Here is a 15,548-nt window from a genome sequence, read left to right on the forward strand (position 1 = left end):
CCCACTCCTTGCTGCCGTACTTGGTAACACACTCACTGTGCATGACAAGCTTCTCATTCAGATATCTCCTCTCCCTCAGTCTCTGCTCCAAGCAGCTTCTCATCGTTGGTGATTACAATTTTCCTCTGCTCTTCTGTCTCCAATCTACATTCACAGCTACTCCCTTGGCTTCACCATCTCCCGTAGTTTTGCCACTACCATCATGAATAACAGAAAAGGCATCTCTGCTCATTCCTTCTCTACCCACCACCTCTTTCTGTGGCCATTCCAACATAACAGCTGTCCCTCACGCTAACACTGACCTTCAAATTCTCAGTTCTCTTTTTGCTGTTGGATCCTTTATTCATCATGGTCATTCTGCAGCTACTGACTTGCTACCTTACACCCACTCTTATATTTCTGAAGTCCCCATTAAAACCAATCCTGCCTCTCACCACAGCCTTGGATACGTTGTTTTGAGTGCCTGTCACACACTCCATCCCTGAGCCATTGTCACGCTCACAGCTGCCTGTCTGAGGCCAAGCCGGACTGTTGCCCCGCTCAGTGTTGTGTCTGACCGAAGAGGAACTGCCAATCACACACCCCTTCCATAACCATGGTTGCCTACGACAGAGTCTTCAGATCTGATAACCTAGAGATCTAACATCCAGAACCAGTTATTTCATTGTTTGAATGGGGCACAGACCAACATTATTCCCAAGACTGTGACCATCTCAACATAGGTCATAGAATCATAGAGATGTACAGCATGGAAACAGACCCTTTGGTCCAACCCTTCCATGCCGACTAGATATCCCAACCCACCTGCCAGCACCCAGCCCATATCCCTCCAAACCCTTCCTATTCATATATCCATCCAGATGCCTCTTAAATGTTGCAATTGTACCAGCCTCCACCACTTCCTCTGGCAGCTCATTCCATACACTTCCCACCCTCAGCGTGAAAAAGTCACCCCTTAGATCTCTTTCATATCTTTCCCCTCTCACCCTAAACCTATGCCCTCAAGCTCTGGACTCCCTGACCCCAGGGAAAAGACTTTGTCTATTTATCCTATCTATGCCCCTCATAATTTTATAAACCTCTATAAGGTCGCCCCTCAGCCTCCGATGCTCCAGGGAAAACAGCCCCAGCCTGCTCAGACTCTCCCTGTTGCTCAGATCCTCCAACCCTGGCAACATCCTTGTAAATCTTTTCTGAACCCTTTCAAGGTTCACAACATCTTTCCAATAGGAAGGAGACCAGAATTGCACGCAATATTCCAACAGTAGCCTAACCAATGTCCTGTACAGCCGCAACATGACCTCCCAACTCCTGTACTCAATACTCTGACCAATAAAGGAAAGCATACCAAACATCATGTTCACTATCCTATCTACCTGCGACTCCACTTTCAAGGAGCTATGAACCTGCACTTCAAGGTCTTTGTTCAGCAACACTCCCCAGGACCTTACCATTAAGTGGAGAAGTCCTGCTAAGATTTGCTTTCCCAAAATGCAGCACCTCACATTTATCCGAATTAAACCCCATCTGCCATTCTCAGCCCATTGGCCCATCTGGTCCAGATCCTGTTATAATCTGAGGTAACCCTCTTCGCTGTCCACTACACATCCAATTTTGGTGTCATCTGCAAACTTACTAACTATACCTCTTATGCTCGCATCCAAATCATTTATGTAAATATCAAAAAGTAGAGGGCCCAGCACTGATCCTTGTGGCACTCCACTGGTCACAGGCCTCCAGTCTGAAAAACAACCCTCCACCACCACCCTCTGTCTTCTACCTTTGAGCCAGCTCTGTATCCAAATGGCTAGTTCTCCCTGTATTCCATGAGATCTAACCTTGCTAACCAGTCTCCCATGGGGAACCTTGTCGAACACCTTACTGAAGTCCATATAGATCATATCTACTGCTCTGCCCTCATCAATCTCCTTTGTTACTTCTTCAAAAAACTCAATCAAGTTTGTGAGACATGATTTCCCACGCACAAAACCATGCTGACTATCCCGAATCAGTCCTTGCCTTTTCAAATACATGTACATCCTATCCCTCAGGATTCCCTCCAACAACTTGCCCACCACCGACACTAGGCTCACTGGTCTATAGTTCCCTGACTTGTCCTTACCACCTTTCCTAAACAGCGGCACCACGTTAGCCAACCTCCAGTCTTCCGGCACCTCACCTGTGACTATCGATGATACAAATATCTCAGCAAGAGGCCCAGCAATCACTTCTCTAGCTTCCCACAGAGTTCTCAGGTACACCTGATCAGGTCCTGGGGATTTATCCACCTTTACCCGTTTCAAGACATCCAGCACTTCCTCCTCTGTACCCTGGACATTTTGCAAGATGTCACCATCTATTTCCCTACAGTCTATATCTTCCATATCCTTTTCCACAGTAAATACTGATGCAAAATATTCATTTAGTATCTCCCCCATTTTCTGTGGCTCCACACAAAGGCTGCCTTGCTGATCTTTGAGGAGCCCTATTCTCTCCCTAGTTACCCTTTTGTTCTTATTATATTTGTAAAAACTCTTTGGATTCTCCTTAATTCTATTTGCCAAAGCTATCTCATGTACCCTTTTTGCCCTCCTGATTTCCCTCTTAAGTATACTCCTACTGCCTTTATACTCTTCTAAGGATTCACTCGATCTACCCTGTCTATATCTGACATAGGCTTCCTTCTTTTTCTTAACCAAACCCTCAATTTCTTAAGAAAAAGAAGGAAGCATATGTCAGGTATACCATTTGAGTAGGATTACAGACCTCCATTGATGTAAGAAGCTGCCTTTCATGTGCAGTACCCCACAGTGTCCCTCAGTGAAACATTCGGTCATGTGACTTCAGGGTGTTCACACTTTCACTTCTTTCAAGAGGAAGTCACCAGATGAGAACCAAGAGCAGCACACTGCCCTCTTTAGGCCAGAGGCAACACTGCAAAAGCACATTCTAGTTCTGGAAGCTGGTCAGCTCAAGAGAGCAGTGCAAGTGGCTGTCTTACTAACCAAACTTTATTGAATACAACCCATCCCAAGGAACAAACCTGCAGCCTTGCTCAGCTACGCTCTTTGAAGAATTTATTTTTCTTTTTAAATAATGAGAACAGGGTGAAAACAATACACATAAAGAATACAAATACCATCACTTCGGAGACAATATAAATAATAATTGTGTAACTTGACAATTAAAACTACACAGATTGGTAGATACTGGGTCCTTAAAAGGGAAAAGTAACTCTACAGGTAAGTACATTTGAAAAAAAGTTACCTGCAGAGACACTTTCCCCATTAAGTTTCCTTCTATTACAACAACCAAGTACTTTCTAAAGTGCTATTACAAGTGTGTTAATATCAGGGAGTCCATCAGGGAACAACCCACTCAATGCAGGACAGTATGTTCAAACACTCCTGAACAATGCAAGGAACAGAGCACGAACTGACCCCAAGTCAAAACATTTTCAAAACATTCAACATTCCTGCTCGTTATATGAAGGATGCTAGTGTTAACCATCCCAGGCACCCAGTCACAGTATGAAATACTCCCAGGACACTTAGAACATGGAGTTACATACAGAGTAAAGCTTCCTCTACACTGTCCCCAACAAACACTCCCAGGACAGGGACAGCACAGAGCTAGATACAGAGTAAAGCTCCCTCTACATGGTCCCCATCAAACATTCCCAGGACAGGGACAGCACAGGGTTAGATACAGGGTAAATCCTCTCTACACTGTCCCCATCAAACACTCCCAGGGACAGGAACAGCACTGGGATAGATACAGAGTAAAGCTCCCTCTTCACCATCCCTATGAAATGCTCCTGGTACAGGAACAGCACGGAGTTAGATAGAGAGTGAAGCTTCCTCTACAATATGACAGGGTTGGCTTTTGCTGGGATTAAACTGCCCAAATAATGGCTCTTGACCCAGCAGCCAGTAACCACATCCTGCCCCAATTAACAGTGAGGATGAAACATCGGACTTTCTGAATATGTATGACACAGACTCACCAGGCAATGTTTGCACCCTGAGCTGTAGAGAGCAAATTCCCAGGTCAATGCACTTAAGATTATCAACTTCTGATAAGCCTAAACACCCGTGGAAGAGTTCGCAAATGATATGGGAAAGGAAACATTCAATACAGGGTACATTCAAGGTCAGAACGCAACCTTTTCTGGGTCTTTAATAATTAATAAAGTTCTCTGTTTTTTAAAACATTACAGTTAGTGGTTGTGGTTTGTACACAGACTAACAGAATACAACAACAAAAAGCAGAACCATCACTAGGATCTTAGCAACAAAAGGATCTTAAATATTTGAACTAATTGTTAAGATCATTTACACAATAAAAACTCAAGTGGAGATGAACCATACTATGATGATGGAGGTGCTGTCTGAAGGGTTAATGACAACATTTTTAAAATGATTTCTAAAAGGCATTGAAAAGAAGAAACTTGCAGAGTGAGAATGACTGGTTTGCTCTTTCAAAGAGACTGATTGGCTTCCCTTATGATTAATGTCCACTCAAGCTGCTAAAATACTCAACATCTTGTGTTTGTTTACAACATAACGTTGGTGAATGTAATGAACCAACCTTTGGAGAGACTAGAACATGCAGTAATGTACAACTGAATGCATTATCTATCAGACAGACTAAAAGATCTCCTCCCTGCTTGACAGTTTTAATAGCTGGAAGATATAGTGTGGAGTCAGTGGTGTGTGAGAGGAGAAACAGGGGTCAGAGGTGACAGACAAACAGATAAACTGCTGGGTGTAAGCAGGGCTGGGAGCAGCAGTAAGGCTCATAGGAGATACAGTGTGGACGCAAAGTGCACATGATGCAATGTGATATTCCTATACTACCATTAAACTGAGGCAACCCAGTAACAGCCTGTAGTACAAACTGTTTACCGAATTTCAGTAGTAAACACTCAATATTTAACATCTACATCAACCAGTGTTATAAATGGAGACATTCAATATATGAACAACAGTAATGTAACTGTGACAGGAATGGAGCTGTGGCAAACTCAACCAGTTCAACATGTGACTTACATAAAACATTTCAAATGTCACAGCCACCAGTGAGTGGAGTGTAGTGTCTGAGGAATGTAGATGGTGCAGAGAAGAAAAGAGGAGGATAGACTGGGAGCAACGCTGACTTATGTAACAATCTGAACAAGACAACCAGCGGAGATTGCTTTCCTATTGACACTCACACACTGACCCACTCCTTCACAGACACCCCCCTGTACAGGGGACACTCCCACACTGGACGGGGGGTCAGGGGAGAGAGACATCAGGAGGGTGGGGGGGGGTCAGGGGAGAGGAACCGGGAGGGTGGGGGGGGGGTGGGGGGGGGGGGGGGGGAAGAGTTCGGGGGAGAGAGACACCGGAGGGAAGGGGTAGGGTGAGTCACCATCGCTCAGGGAAACCTGTGCAATAGTCGCAGCTGCTCCCCGAGCGAGTCCGTGTAGCTGCTGCTTTATTACTGGAGCCAGTGGAGTGAACAGTTACCTTATCATTCAGTGAAGGAACTGCCCCAGACTGAAGCCCTGCAGACAGAGCAGTGTGGGAACAGGACAACCTGGTCAGGTTAGACCTGACTATGTAGACAGTGACAGGGGGGAGTTGGTGAGGATCTGGCTCAGTGAGGAATGGGTCTGCCCATAGTCCTATCAGGGGATACACAAACCATGTGAAAGACATGTTACGTCAGTTTAGGTAAAGGGGTGCAGATACCAGCTGTCAGAGAGAGAATTAAAGTGAAAGTAATTTGGCCAGAGTTTTCCAGCTTCCCGCCTCAAACTCGCTGAATTTCAAACAGCTTCACATCGGTGTCATACCAGATGGGTGGGTCAACGTTCCTATGAAACAAACAGAAAAGTCCGGGTGAGTATAACCCACTGATGTGAGAGAACAGACGGCGACTGGAAAACTGGGAGGCTGCTGTCATATTCACAGGCCGAGCTGAAAGTCTCATCAGGGTTCACAAACAGACCAGGCTAACATGCTAATCACTGACAAATGAAGACGAGAACAGTTCAAGATAAGGGCGGTATATTTTGGGAGGAAGAATAAGGCAGCCACTTGTTATCTAGAATGTGCAAGTCCGCCAGGTCAGGTAGAGACACCAGAGAATTAGTGGTGCCACAGTTTAGCAAAGTCATTTTAAAAAAAACAAACAGGAGGCTTTATATCCAATGGGATAGAATTGAAAAGTAAAGCCTTACGCTAAACCTGCATCAAACCGGGGTGCAATTCTGCTCCAAAGTGATAGTGAGGGTACAGAGATGTAACACAGTAATAACTCTGGGAACACGTTTCTGGGAAGGGCTGACAAAGCTGGCTCTCCCCTCTCTTTCATAAGGGAAGGGTGACCTAAACTCTTGGAAGATTTTGACCCACGTGGACAAAGAGAATCTTCCCTCCTCTGGAGAGGAGGTGCTCAATCTCAGATAGGGACCAAGAAATCCAATCAGGAATTCAAAAGGGACCACTTCACCCAGAATGTGGGGAGAGTGTGTAACCCATTCTCGCAGGGACTGGGCTGAGATGAATAATACACATGGATTTGAGGGGAAACGAGGAAATCCAAGTTGTTAAAGTGTTCCACCAAACCTGCATGTGGCTGCAGGGAGGACAGCAAGAGGCTGAAGTGCAGTCACATTGGTGACCTCTGTCTGAGAGATCCACACAAACTGCTCCTTGAAAAGACAACACATTGGTAAGGAACTGCTCACCTCAGGTAAATGACGCCCCACATGTACGTGCGGAACCACATGGCAGTACCAGCGTTGGCTTGGTATTTGCGGATGAGGATGGGATGGGGCACAGGGAGCAATCCCACCAGGGTGCCATGCTGCAGAAACTTCAGGATCTCCGACTCATCGGTCAAACCTCTGCATTCAAACAGGCACAGGTCACAGCTTAACGACTGTTTGCAGATTTTAATAGCAGTGTTAGTTTACCCTGCAATGTCAGCCATTCCTCCCTACCTCCTTATGCCCAGAAGACAGCTCCGAGGGTGGTCCATCAATGATAAAATATCTAAACTGGATTGACCGTTTTATTAAGCATAATGTCAAGGATTATGAATCAGAGGCAGGCAAAGGGAGCTGAGATTCAGCTCAGCCTTGGACGAACTAAATGGAGGGAATGGTTCAAAGGGCTAAATGGCTTCTTCCTGTTTTGCTAATCTCAGACAGACTAGTTATCCTGAAGGAATACTGCAGCTGATCCCAAAACTGCCTACACTCGATAATCACAGCTTTAACTTTCGTGATTAGGAACATGGAGCTGGACAGACCCCTCCCCTGTTTCCAGAGGAATGGTGCACAGCATCCCCCTTAAAGTCACTCACCTTTAATCACATGAAGGAATTAATAGCAGTGCAGGTACAGTCAATGACACAGAGCACTGAGTGAAGGAGCCGGATTAATGCCAGTCTATCTACAATCACAGTACTGTACTGGGCACTGGGAGAAAGGTTACTGAGTGACACTACCAAACAACGAGAATCTCAGTAAAAAACTTTACCCCACTGTACAATCCATGTGAAACTAAATATGCAAACCTGAATTACCTCAGAAAAAAATACAAAAAACTCATACTCAACTTAAAACAAAAATATCCTATGCAATATTTCATTGGACTAAAAAGTGTTTAAACACTTAAAATATCCTTTGAAAGGAGGAAAGGTGATTGGCCACCTTTTCCTTACTGCCACCCCTTTCAGAATCTATGCCTTCACAAATTATTTAGAGTTATAGAGATGCACAGCACTGAAACAGACCCTTCATGAAAATATCATTTCATGAAGGGTTCAGAAAAGATTTATAAGGATGTTGCCAGGGTTGGAGGGTTTGAGCGACAGGGAGGGGTTGAATAGGCTGGGATTGTTTTCCCTGGAGCGTCGGAGGTTGAGGGGTGACCTCATAAAGGTTTACAAAGTTATGAGGGATGTAGACAGACACGGTCTTTTACCCAGGATAGGGGAGTCCAAAGCTAGAGGGCATAGGTTTAAGGTGAGAGGGGAAAGATTTAAAAGGGACCTAAGGGGCAACCTTTTCATGCAGAGGGTGGTGTGTGTATGGAATGAGCTGCCAGAGGAAGTGGTGGAAGCTGGCACAATTGCAACATTTAAGAGGCATCTGGATGAGTATATGAATAGGAAGGGTTTGGAGGGATATGGGCCAAATGCTGGCAAATACAACCAGATTAATTGAGGATATCTTGTCAGCATGGACAAGTTGGACCGATGGTCTGGTGCTGTGCTGTACATCTCCTTGACTCTATCTCAATATTAAATTAGCACCCTCTTATTCTGGTCCTAGATTCTACCATGAGGGGAAACATCCTCTCAGCATTTACCCTGTCAAGCCCGTTAAGAATCATATAAGTTTCAATGAGATCACCTCTCATTCTTCTAAACTCCAGGGAGTAGAGTTCCAACCTGTTTGGCGTTTGCCGGTAAGAAAGTTCCTCCATTGTGGGCATCATCTGAGTGACCATTCTCTGAACTGCCTCCAATGAAATAATATCTTTCTTTAAATAAGGGGACCAAATCTGCTCACATAATTCCAGATGTGGTCTCACCAAACATTGTACAGTTGCAGTAAGACTTTCCTAATCTTATACTCTATTCCATTAGTCTTCCTGTCCCTGCATGCTAGCTTTCTTATGTTTCACACACAAGTACCTCCAAGTCCCTTTGCAGTGCAGCTTTCTGCAGTTTCATTCCATTTAAAGAATATTTTGTTCTTTTGTTCTCACTTCCGAAATGAACAATTTTGCTTTTTTCCCACGTTATACTCCATTTGCCAACTTGTGTGTCCATCTTTTTGTGTCATCTGCAAAACCGGCTAAAGTACGTTCACTTCCTTCCTCCAAGTCATTAAAAATATCAAACAGTTATGGTTCCTGTGGAATCCCACTGGTTACAGGTCACCAATCTGAAACAAAACCCCCTTAACGAAAACTTGCTGTTTCTTTCTCGTTTGCCAATTCTCGATCCTGATTCCTCATTCCTGATGAAGAGCTTTTGCCTGAAACATAGATTCTCCTGCTCCTCGGATGCTGCCTGACCTGCTGTGTGTTTCATGACTATGATCTCCAGCATCTGCAGTCCTCACTTTCTCCTAATTCCCTAACCACGCCGATACACTACCTCCAACACCATGGGCTCGCATCTTGTGACTTACCCCTTTGTTAGGCACCTTACTGAATGCTTTCTGTAAGTTCAAATACAACAAACCTACCGGTTTCTCTCTATCACTCTGGTTGAGACTTCCTCAAAAATCTCTCATAAATTAGTCAGAAACAATTTTCTTTCATGAAGCCATGCGGATTCTGCTAGATGACATCGTGATTTCCCAAATATTCTGCTATTCCTTCCTTAATAATTGTTTCCAATGATAGATGTTAATCTAACTGGCCTCCCTCCCTTTTTGAACCGGGGTGTCACATTTTCTAATCCTCTGCTACTTCTCCAGAATCCCAAGCCTTTTGGAAAATTAAAAACAATAATGTCCCCACTATTTTTTGCAGTGATCACATTTAGGATTCTCGAGTGCTGGTCATCACAGCCAGGGGGCTTCTCTGTCTTTAGTTTTCCTAGTTCTGCTTTGTTGGTGGATGTTGATGGTATTTAATTCCTTCCCCGTATTCTTCAGTATTAATGAGATGCTCAAAGTAAAGACTGATGCAAAATATCTGATTAATTCCTCTGCTATTTCCTTATTCCCCAAAACTGTCTCCCCAGATTCATTTTCTAAGACACTTATGATCACTTTGACCTCTTATGGAAAATAAAGAGCATGAAAGCATGGGAAGGGTTAAAGCATGAAGACCACTAGCAATCTGTGTTCTGTGGAAGGCAGGGGCAGGATGGGATAACCATAGTGGAACATTCTTACACCAATTAGCAGAGTAAGGTTAAGGCTGAAAGGTCACTATGGCAAGATGAGATAACACAAGTAATAAAACAAGTTTTTCTGTTAAGTGTTATTATGACAGGATTAGGACTGTAAATATTTGGGACATGACATTAAAGTATCTAATTAATAGTTAGTAGAGTCAACTTGAGACAGGAGACTATTGTAACAGATGTTACAGCTAAATACCTATCATGACAGGTGGACATGCTGATAAGCTAACAGAAACATGAAAAAAAAAGATATAAAAATCCATGGACCCTGAGGTTCGGGGGCATTTGAGAATCAGCTTTCTCAGTGTCATGGTTTTTTGTTTGCAAATAAAAGACCTATTTCTTGAAGAACTCTCTGCATCTCCTGGTGGTTCTCTTTATTTTCTCCACAACACATTGTTCCTTTTTTAGCTGTTTAAATATTTCTTGCTAATATTTTTATTTTTCTGGCTAATTTGACCTCTCAGATTATTTTCCCTCTCCTGATCATCTTTTGCAACTTCCTTCGATGGATTCTGAATTTACCCTAGTGTTCAGGACTCACTGACTTTGGTCTTTTCATATGCTTTTTCTTTTAAATTTATTATTCTCCTTAATTTCCCATGATTAGTTTATCCCTCTCTTAGAATCTTCCCTCATTATTGGGATGCATTTTTACTTAAAGCCATGGATTACCTTCTTAATTGTTTGCCACTGTCATTCCTGCTCATCTATCTGCCAAGGCTATTTTAGCTAACTCTATCTTCAATTTATTGGAATTCTTTTTTAAGTTGAACAGTTTGTCCCGACCCAAGTTTCTTACTCAAATTGAAAAGCAAATTTTATTATGTAATGGTAACTATTTCCTACCTGGAGATCATTTATTGAATTTGCCTCAAAACCCATTACCAGAAGCAGAATAGCCTGTTCCCTGATTGACTCCATGACATTTTGCTCAAAAGCTGGCCCTCTGAATTAGATGTTGTAACTACCCTTCCAGTTTGACTAACCCAATCAAAATGAAGATAAAGCCACCATAATTATTGTTCTGTTCTTTTCACATACTCCGATTACTTGTAGATTTATCACCTTTCCCACAGACTGGCTCCCGTTTGGGGGTTTGTGCACTACTCCTCCCAAAGTCTTCTTTCCCTTGCTGTTTTCTACCTTAACCCAAATGGAGTCAACATCCAAGCCCAGATCAGCGCTCAAAACTATCCTCATTTTATTTATCAACAGTGCCAGCCCACCACTATTCCCAACCCTCCTGTCTCTCTGAAAGGTCAAATAGCCCTGAAGGTTAAGTTTCCAGTTTTGATCTCCTTGTAAGCGTGATGACGACGAGATCGTATCCATTTACCCCAATTTGCACCATTAGTCCGTCTACCTCATTCTGAATGCTTCATGCATTAAGATACAAAGCCTTTAAATTTGTTCTTTTATCAAGTTTCCCTACACTTTTCTAGCTCTTTGGGACAATATGACATTCACACATTCTGGCTCTTCCTTTTATTTTCTACCAACAATCCACCCCATCCCTATTCAGCAATCTTACCTTCTCTTTTACCTTTGATTTTACAGTTTTCCATGTAATTGAATCCATCCCCACGATGCAGCTTAAAGTCCTCTCTCCAGCTCTGGTTATGTGATTGGCCAGGACTCTGGTGTCTTAATGATTCAGGTGGAGCCCATCCCATCAGAACAGCTCCGTCCTTTCCCAATACCGGTGCCAATATCCCAAGAATTTGAATCCATTTCTCCCATACCAATCTTTGAACCAGGCGTTTACCTCTTTAATCTTGTTGACCTTGTGCCAATTATAGCTCAGGTAGCACTCCAGAGATTATCATCTTTGAGATGCTGCTTTTTAATTTAGTCCCTAGCTGCTCATATTACCTCAGCAATGCCTCTTTCCTCTTTCTCCCCATATCACTGGTACCTACGTGGGCCATTGTAACTGGATCTTTCCCTCCCACTCCAGGTTCCTCTGCAGCCCGGATCAGATATCCTGAGCCTGGGCACCAGGGAGCAAACCCAGGACTCTCGATCCTGGCCACACAGAACAGTGTCTATTCCTCTGACTGTACTATCCCTGAATACAACTGCATTTCTCTTTTCTCCCCTCTCTTGAATGGCTCCCTGCCCCACAGTGCTATGGTCAGTTTACTCATCCTCCCTACAGCCCCCACTTTCACCTACACAGGGAGCAAGCATCTCAAACCTGGTAGCAGAAAAGCTTAAGGGTTGAGGCTCCTTCAGGATTACCTCCTGGATCCCTCTACCTGCCTCATAGTCACACCCTTCTGTCCCCGACCACTAAACAAATTGGAAATAGTTAATCTAAGGGTGTGACTGCCTCCTGAAACAGTGCCCAGGAGATTCTCCCTTTCTCTGATGCGCTGCAGTCTTCAAAGTTCAGGCATCAACTCGGAGTCAGATTTCCTCAAGCTACCTCAAGTTGATTCGTCTCCTCTTGTTGCAAAACTATTGACACTTCAACCGGGTACATCCCCTTCCAATGGGAATGCAGTCTAGGTACCTCCTTGGACAAGGGTAGAGCATGTCTATGAGAAAAGGTGTGCTGGTGAGGGTGGGATCAGCAGAGAGACTATCCATCTCAACTCCCCCAAAAATAACTGGGGACCCTGAGCCCAGCCAGAGCAAACCAGATCATTGGTGGAGCTGGAATGAGCACCCTCCACATTAACCAAGAGCCAAAGCTGGAAGCAGGCAGTTTTCACGCTCATACCTGGTGCTGACTCGGACATTAGCCGCACCTCCAGGTAATCTGGCTCCCTTGTGGTTTTAATAGAGCGTGCAGGGAAGCTGCTAGCTTTCTGTCATTTTACCAAGAAGATCGGCAAACTGGGGAAAGAATCTCAGAATGAGGGTTACTACCATGTTAACATGAAAGCAAATGGATGCCGAGAGATTCGAAGAGATTTTAACAAGGCTAATGAATTCAAACTGTTTTAGTCTGGCCTGAGGCTAAGGGACATTCATACTGATAACTCCTGTCAAACAGGGATTTTCTATTTGTATGGTTGAGGAGTAGAAGCTCAGCAATGCCTGGCCTGCAGGATTATCTCCTGGATCCCTCTACCTGCCTCATAGTCACACCCTTCTGTCCCCGGCCACTAAACAAATTGGAAATAGTTAATCTAAGGGTGTGACTGCCTCCTGAAACAATGCCCAGGAGATTGTTAGTTGTTAGTTCACATGCTTACTTGTCAATGCAGATCTTCTCCACTTGTGGGACCAGAACCTGTAACAGGCGCATGATTGTTTGGAGGGGCAGTTTTGATTTCCATGATATCACCTGCAGGTCAAACGTCACACACAGTGAGCGCTGGGTTAGTACCATGCAAGGGCAGACATGCACAGACAATTAAAGAACACAGCAAACTCTGACAGGTTAAAACCCCAGACATGGGACTGTTTGACAAAAACATCAGCAACAAGGTCAAAGCAGACTTGGAACGGTTAGAAATTAACAGCTAGTGACTCAGCATTTCACAGGGCACACACACAGACCCTCACTTCAACCCAACCTGGACTACACAGCATTCATTCAGCTGGGGCTGGAAAGGCCACTGACGATTCAATCATACATCAGGCTCATTTACCCTGAAACTCTTCCAAATCTTCCCCAGTGCCCTGCCTCAGACTCAAAACTAGGCCCGTCTGGGCCATTGAGGATATCTGGGAGCCCAGGTGTGCAAAGTGTGATGTATTGCATTTGCTTCAGTAAATAAAAGATGAACAACAGAAGCTGTCATCATACTTTCATTTACACAGCCTCAGCACATTAATGTTTTCCCAACCGACACACAACAGTACAATCCAAAAGGTCGGAGTGCTGTTCAGCATTGAGGCTGCTTTAGTACATTGATTTGTGGCAGATGCTTGAGATCAACCCAGAAAGTTCTTTTACCTGGAGGGGAGAGAGCGAGAGATAGAGAGAGAGAGCGAGAGATAGAGAGAGATAGTGAGAGATAGAGAGAGAGAGCGAGAGATAGAGAGAGAGCGCGAGAGATAGAGAGCGCGAGATAGACACACGCAGAGGGAGAGGGGAAGACGGAGAGGGAGACAGAAAACGAGTGCCAGTGCGATTGAGAATGACTACAAAAATGAGAGCAAGCGTCAGAGCAAGTGAGTGTGTCAAACAGTGAGTGAGTGAGCGAGCAAGCAAGCTCAGAAGAGCATCAGTATGAGTGAGAAAATAGGACAGTGAGAGTGCGAGCAAGAGTGAGTGCAAGAGAGGGTAAGAGAATGAAAGAGCAAGCGATTGCAAGAGAGTGAAGGCAAGTTTGAGAGAGAGTAGGAGAGTGAGAGTGTGAATGGGAGGGGGAAACTAAAAGTGAATGAGTTTGCATTTGTGTAACATTGCTATAATTTCATTTGTGACTTGTTGGGAGATTTCTATTAGGAATAAAGTTGGAAAATCAGTCCTCACTCTGGTACACTGCCTCACACTGAGACAGTGAGAGAGTTGGGGCTGTTTTGTGTCGGAGATTTGATCTCACTGATAGTGTGGGATGTGCAATGTGCTGGGCTCAAACAAGACCTCAGGAGTGAAGTCCCGCCAAACCCACTGTGTCACCCCACCGCTGAATATCAAACGAATCATCTCCAGCCAAGATCGTTACTGTGTTTCCAACACTGCAGGAAAACTGTCGCTCTGTAGAATCAGTAAAGTGACTAAGCAGTGAGTGAGTAAGTGAAACAGTGGGGTAGGCCACACAACCCCCTGGTACCGTCTCCAACAGCTCATTAGTCTGAAACATTAACTCGGTTCTTCTCACCACACACTACAAGGTCTGGGAGTCTTTTCAGCACTTTGTTTTTATTTCAGATGCAGTCATTTTCCCATGGAATCCAAGTGCATTTCCCTCACCAGCGCTGGAGACCATATGATCAGGCAAGGGCAGTGGCAGGCAGGAGTTGTCAATGGGCAATTAAATAGATTTCTCAACAATGACGGTTTGTGACGTGTGGCGAGAGGATATGGTGGGAAGGATGTGAGGAATATGGTGGGAAAGTGGAGACATGGAAGAGTGGTGAGGCAGGTAGGTGGGCACAATGGATATGGTGAGGTAGATAATAGAGGTTGAAGTGAGTAAGTGAAGGATACGGAGGGGCGGGCAATGGAGAGCGAGGATACGGAGGGGCGGGCAATGGAGGGCGAGGGATATGGAGGGGCGGGCAATAGAGAGCGAGGGATACGGAGGGGCGGGCAATAGAGGGCGAGGGATACGGAGGGGCGGGCAATAGAGGGCGAGGGATACGGAGGGGCGGGCAATAGAGAGCGAGGGATACGGAGGGGCGGGCAATAGAGAGCGAGGGATACGGAGGGGCGGGCAATAGAGGGCGAGGGATACGGAGGGGCGGGCAATAGAGGGCGAGGGATATGGAGGGGCGGGCAATAGAGGGCGAGGGATATGGAGGGGCGGGCAATAGAGGGCGAGGGATGTGGAGGGCGGGCAATAGAGGGCGAGGGATGTGGAGGGCGGGCAATAGAGGATGAGGGATATGGAGGGATAGGCAATAGAGGATGAGGGATATGGAGGGATATGGAGGGGTAGGCAAGAGAGGGCGAGGGATATGGAGGGGTGGGCAATAGATTGTGAGGTGACCAATGAGGG

General features: G+C 44.9%; 1 protein-coding gene across 4 annotated transcripts in view; it reads right to left on the reverse strand.

The window, feature by feature from the left end:
* Positions 1–5,363: 5,363 nt before the first annotated feature.
* Positions 5,364–15,548, reverse strand: part of LOC140463813 (protein HID1) — a 101,785-nt gene continuing 91,600 nt past the window's right edge. For 2 of the 4 annotated variants that reach the window (XM_072558161.1, XM_072558160.1), the window contains 3 exons: positions 13,131–13,222; positions 6,740–6,898; positions 5,364–5,863 (listed from right to left, as the gene is read on the reverse strand). In XM_072558161.1, the coding sequence (XP_072414262.1) occupies positions 5,800–5,863; positions 6,740–6,898; positions 13,131–13,222 (315 nt within the window). In that variant the 3' untranslated portion in view covers positions 5,364–5,799. Of the gene's footprint in view, positions 5,864–6,739; positions 6,899–13,130; positions 13,223–15,548 lie in introns of those variants that run through there. The other 2 variants (XM_072558163.1, XM_072558162.1) reach the window with 1 other exon arrangement.

Source organism: Chiloscyllium punctatum, chromosome 39 (genome assembly GCF_047496795.1).
Source record: "Chiloscyllium punctatum isolate Juve2018m chromosome 39, sChiPun1.3, whole genome shotgun sequence".
NCBI lineage: Eukaryota > Metazoa > Chordata > Chondrichthyes > Orectolobiformes > Hemiscylliidae > Chiloscyllium > Chiloscyllium punctatum.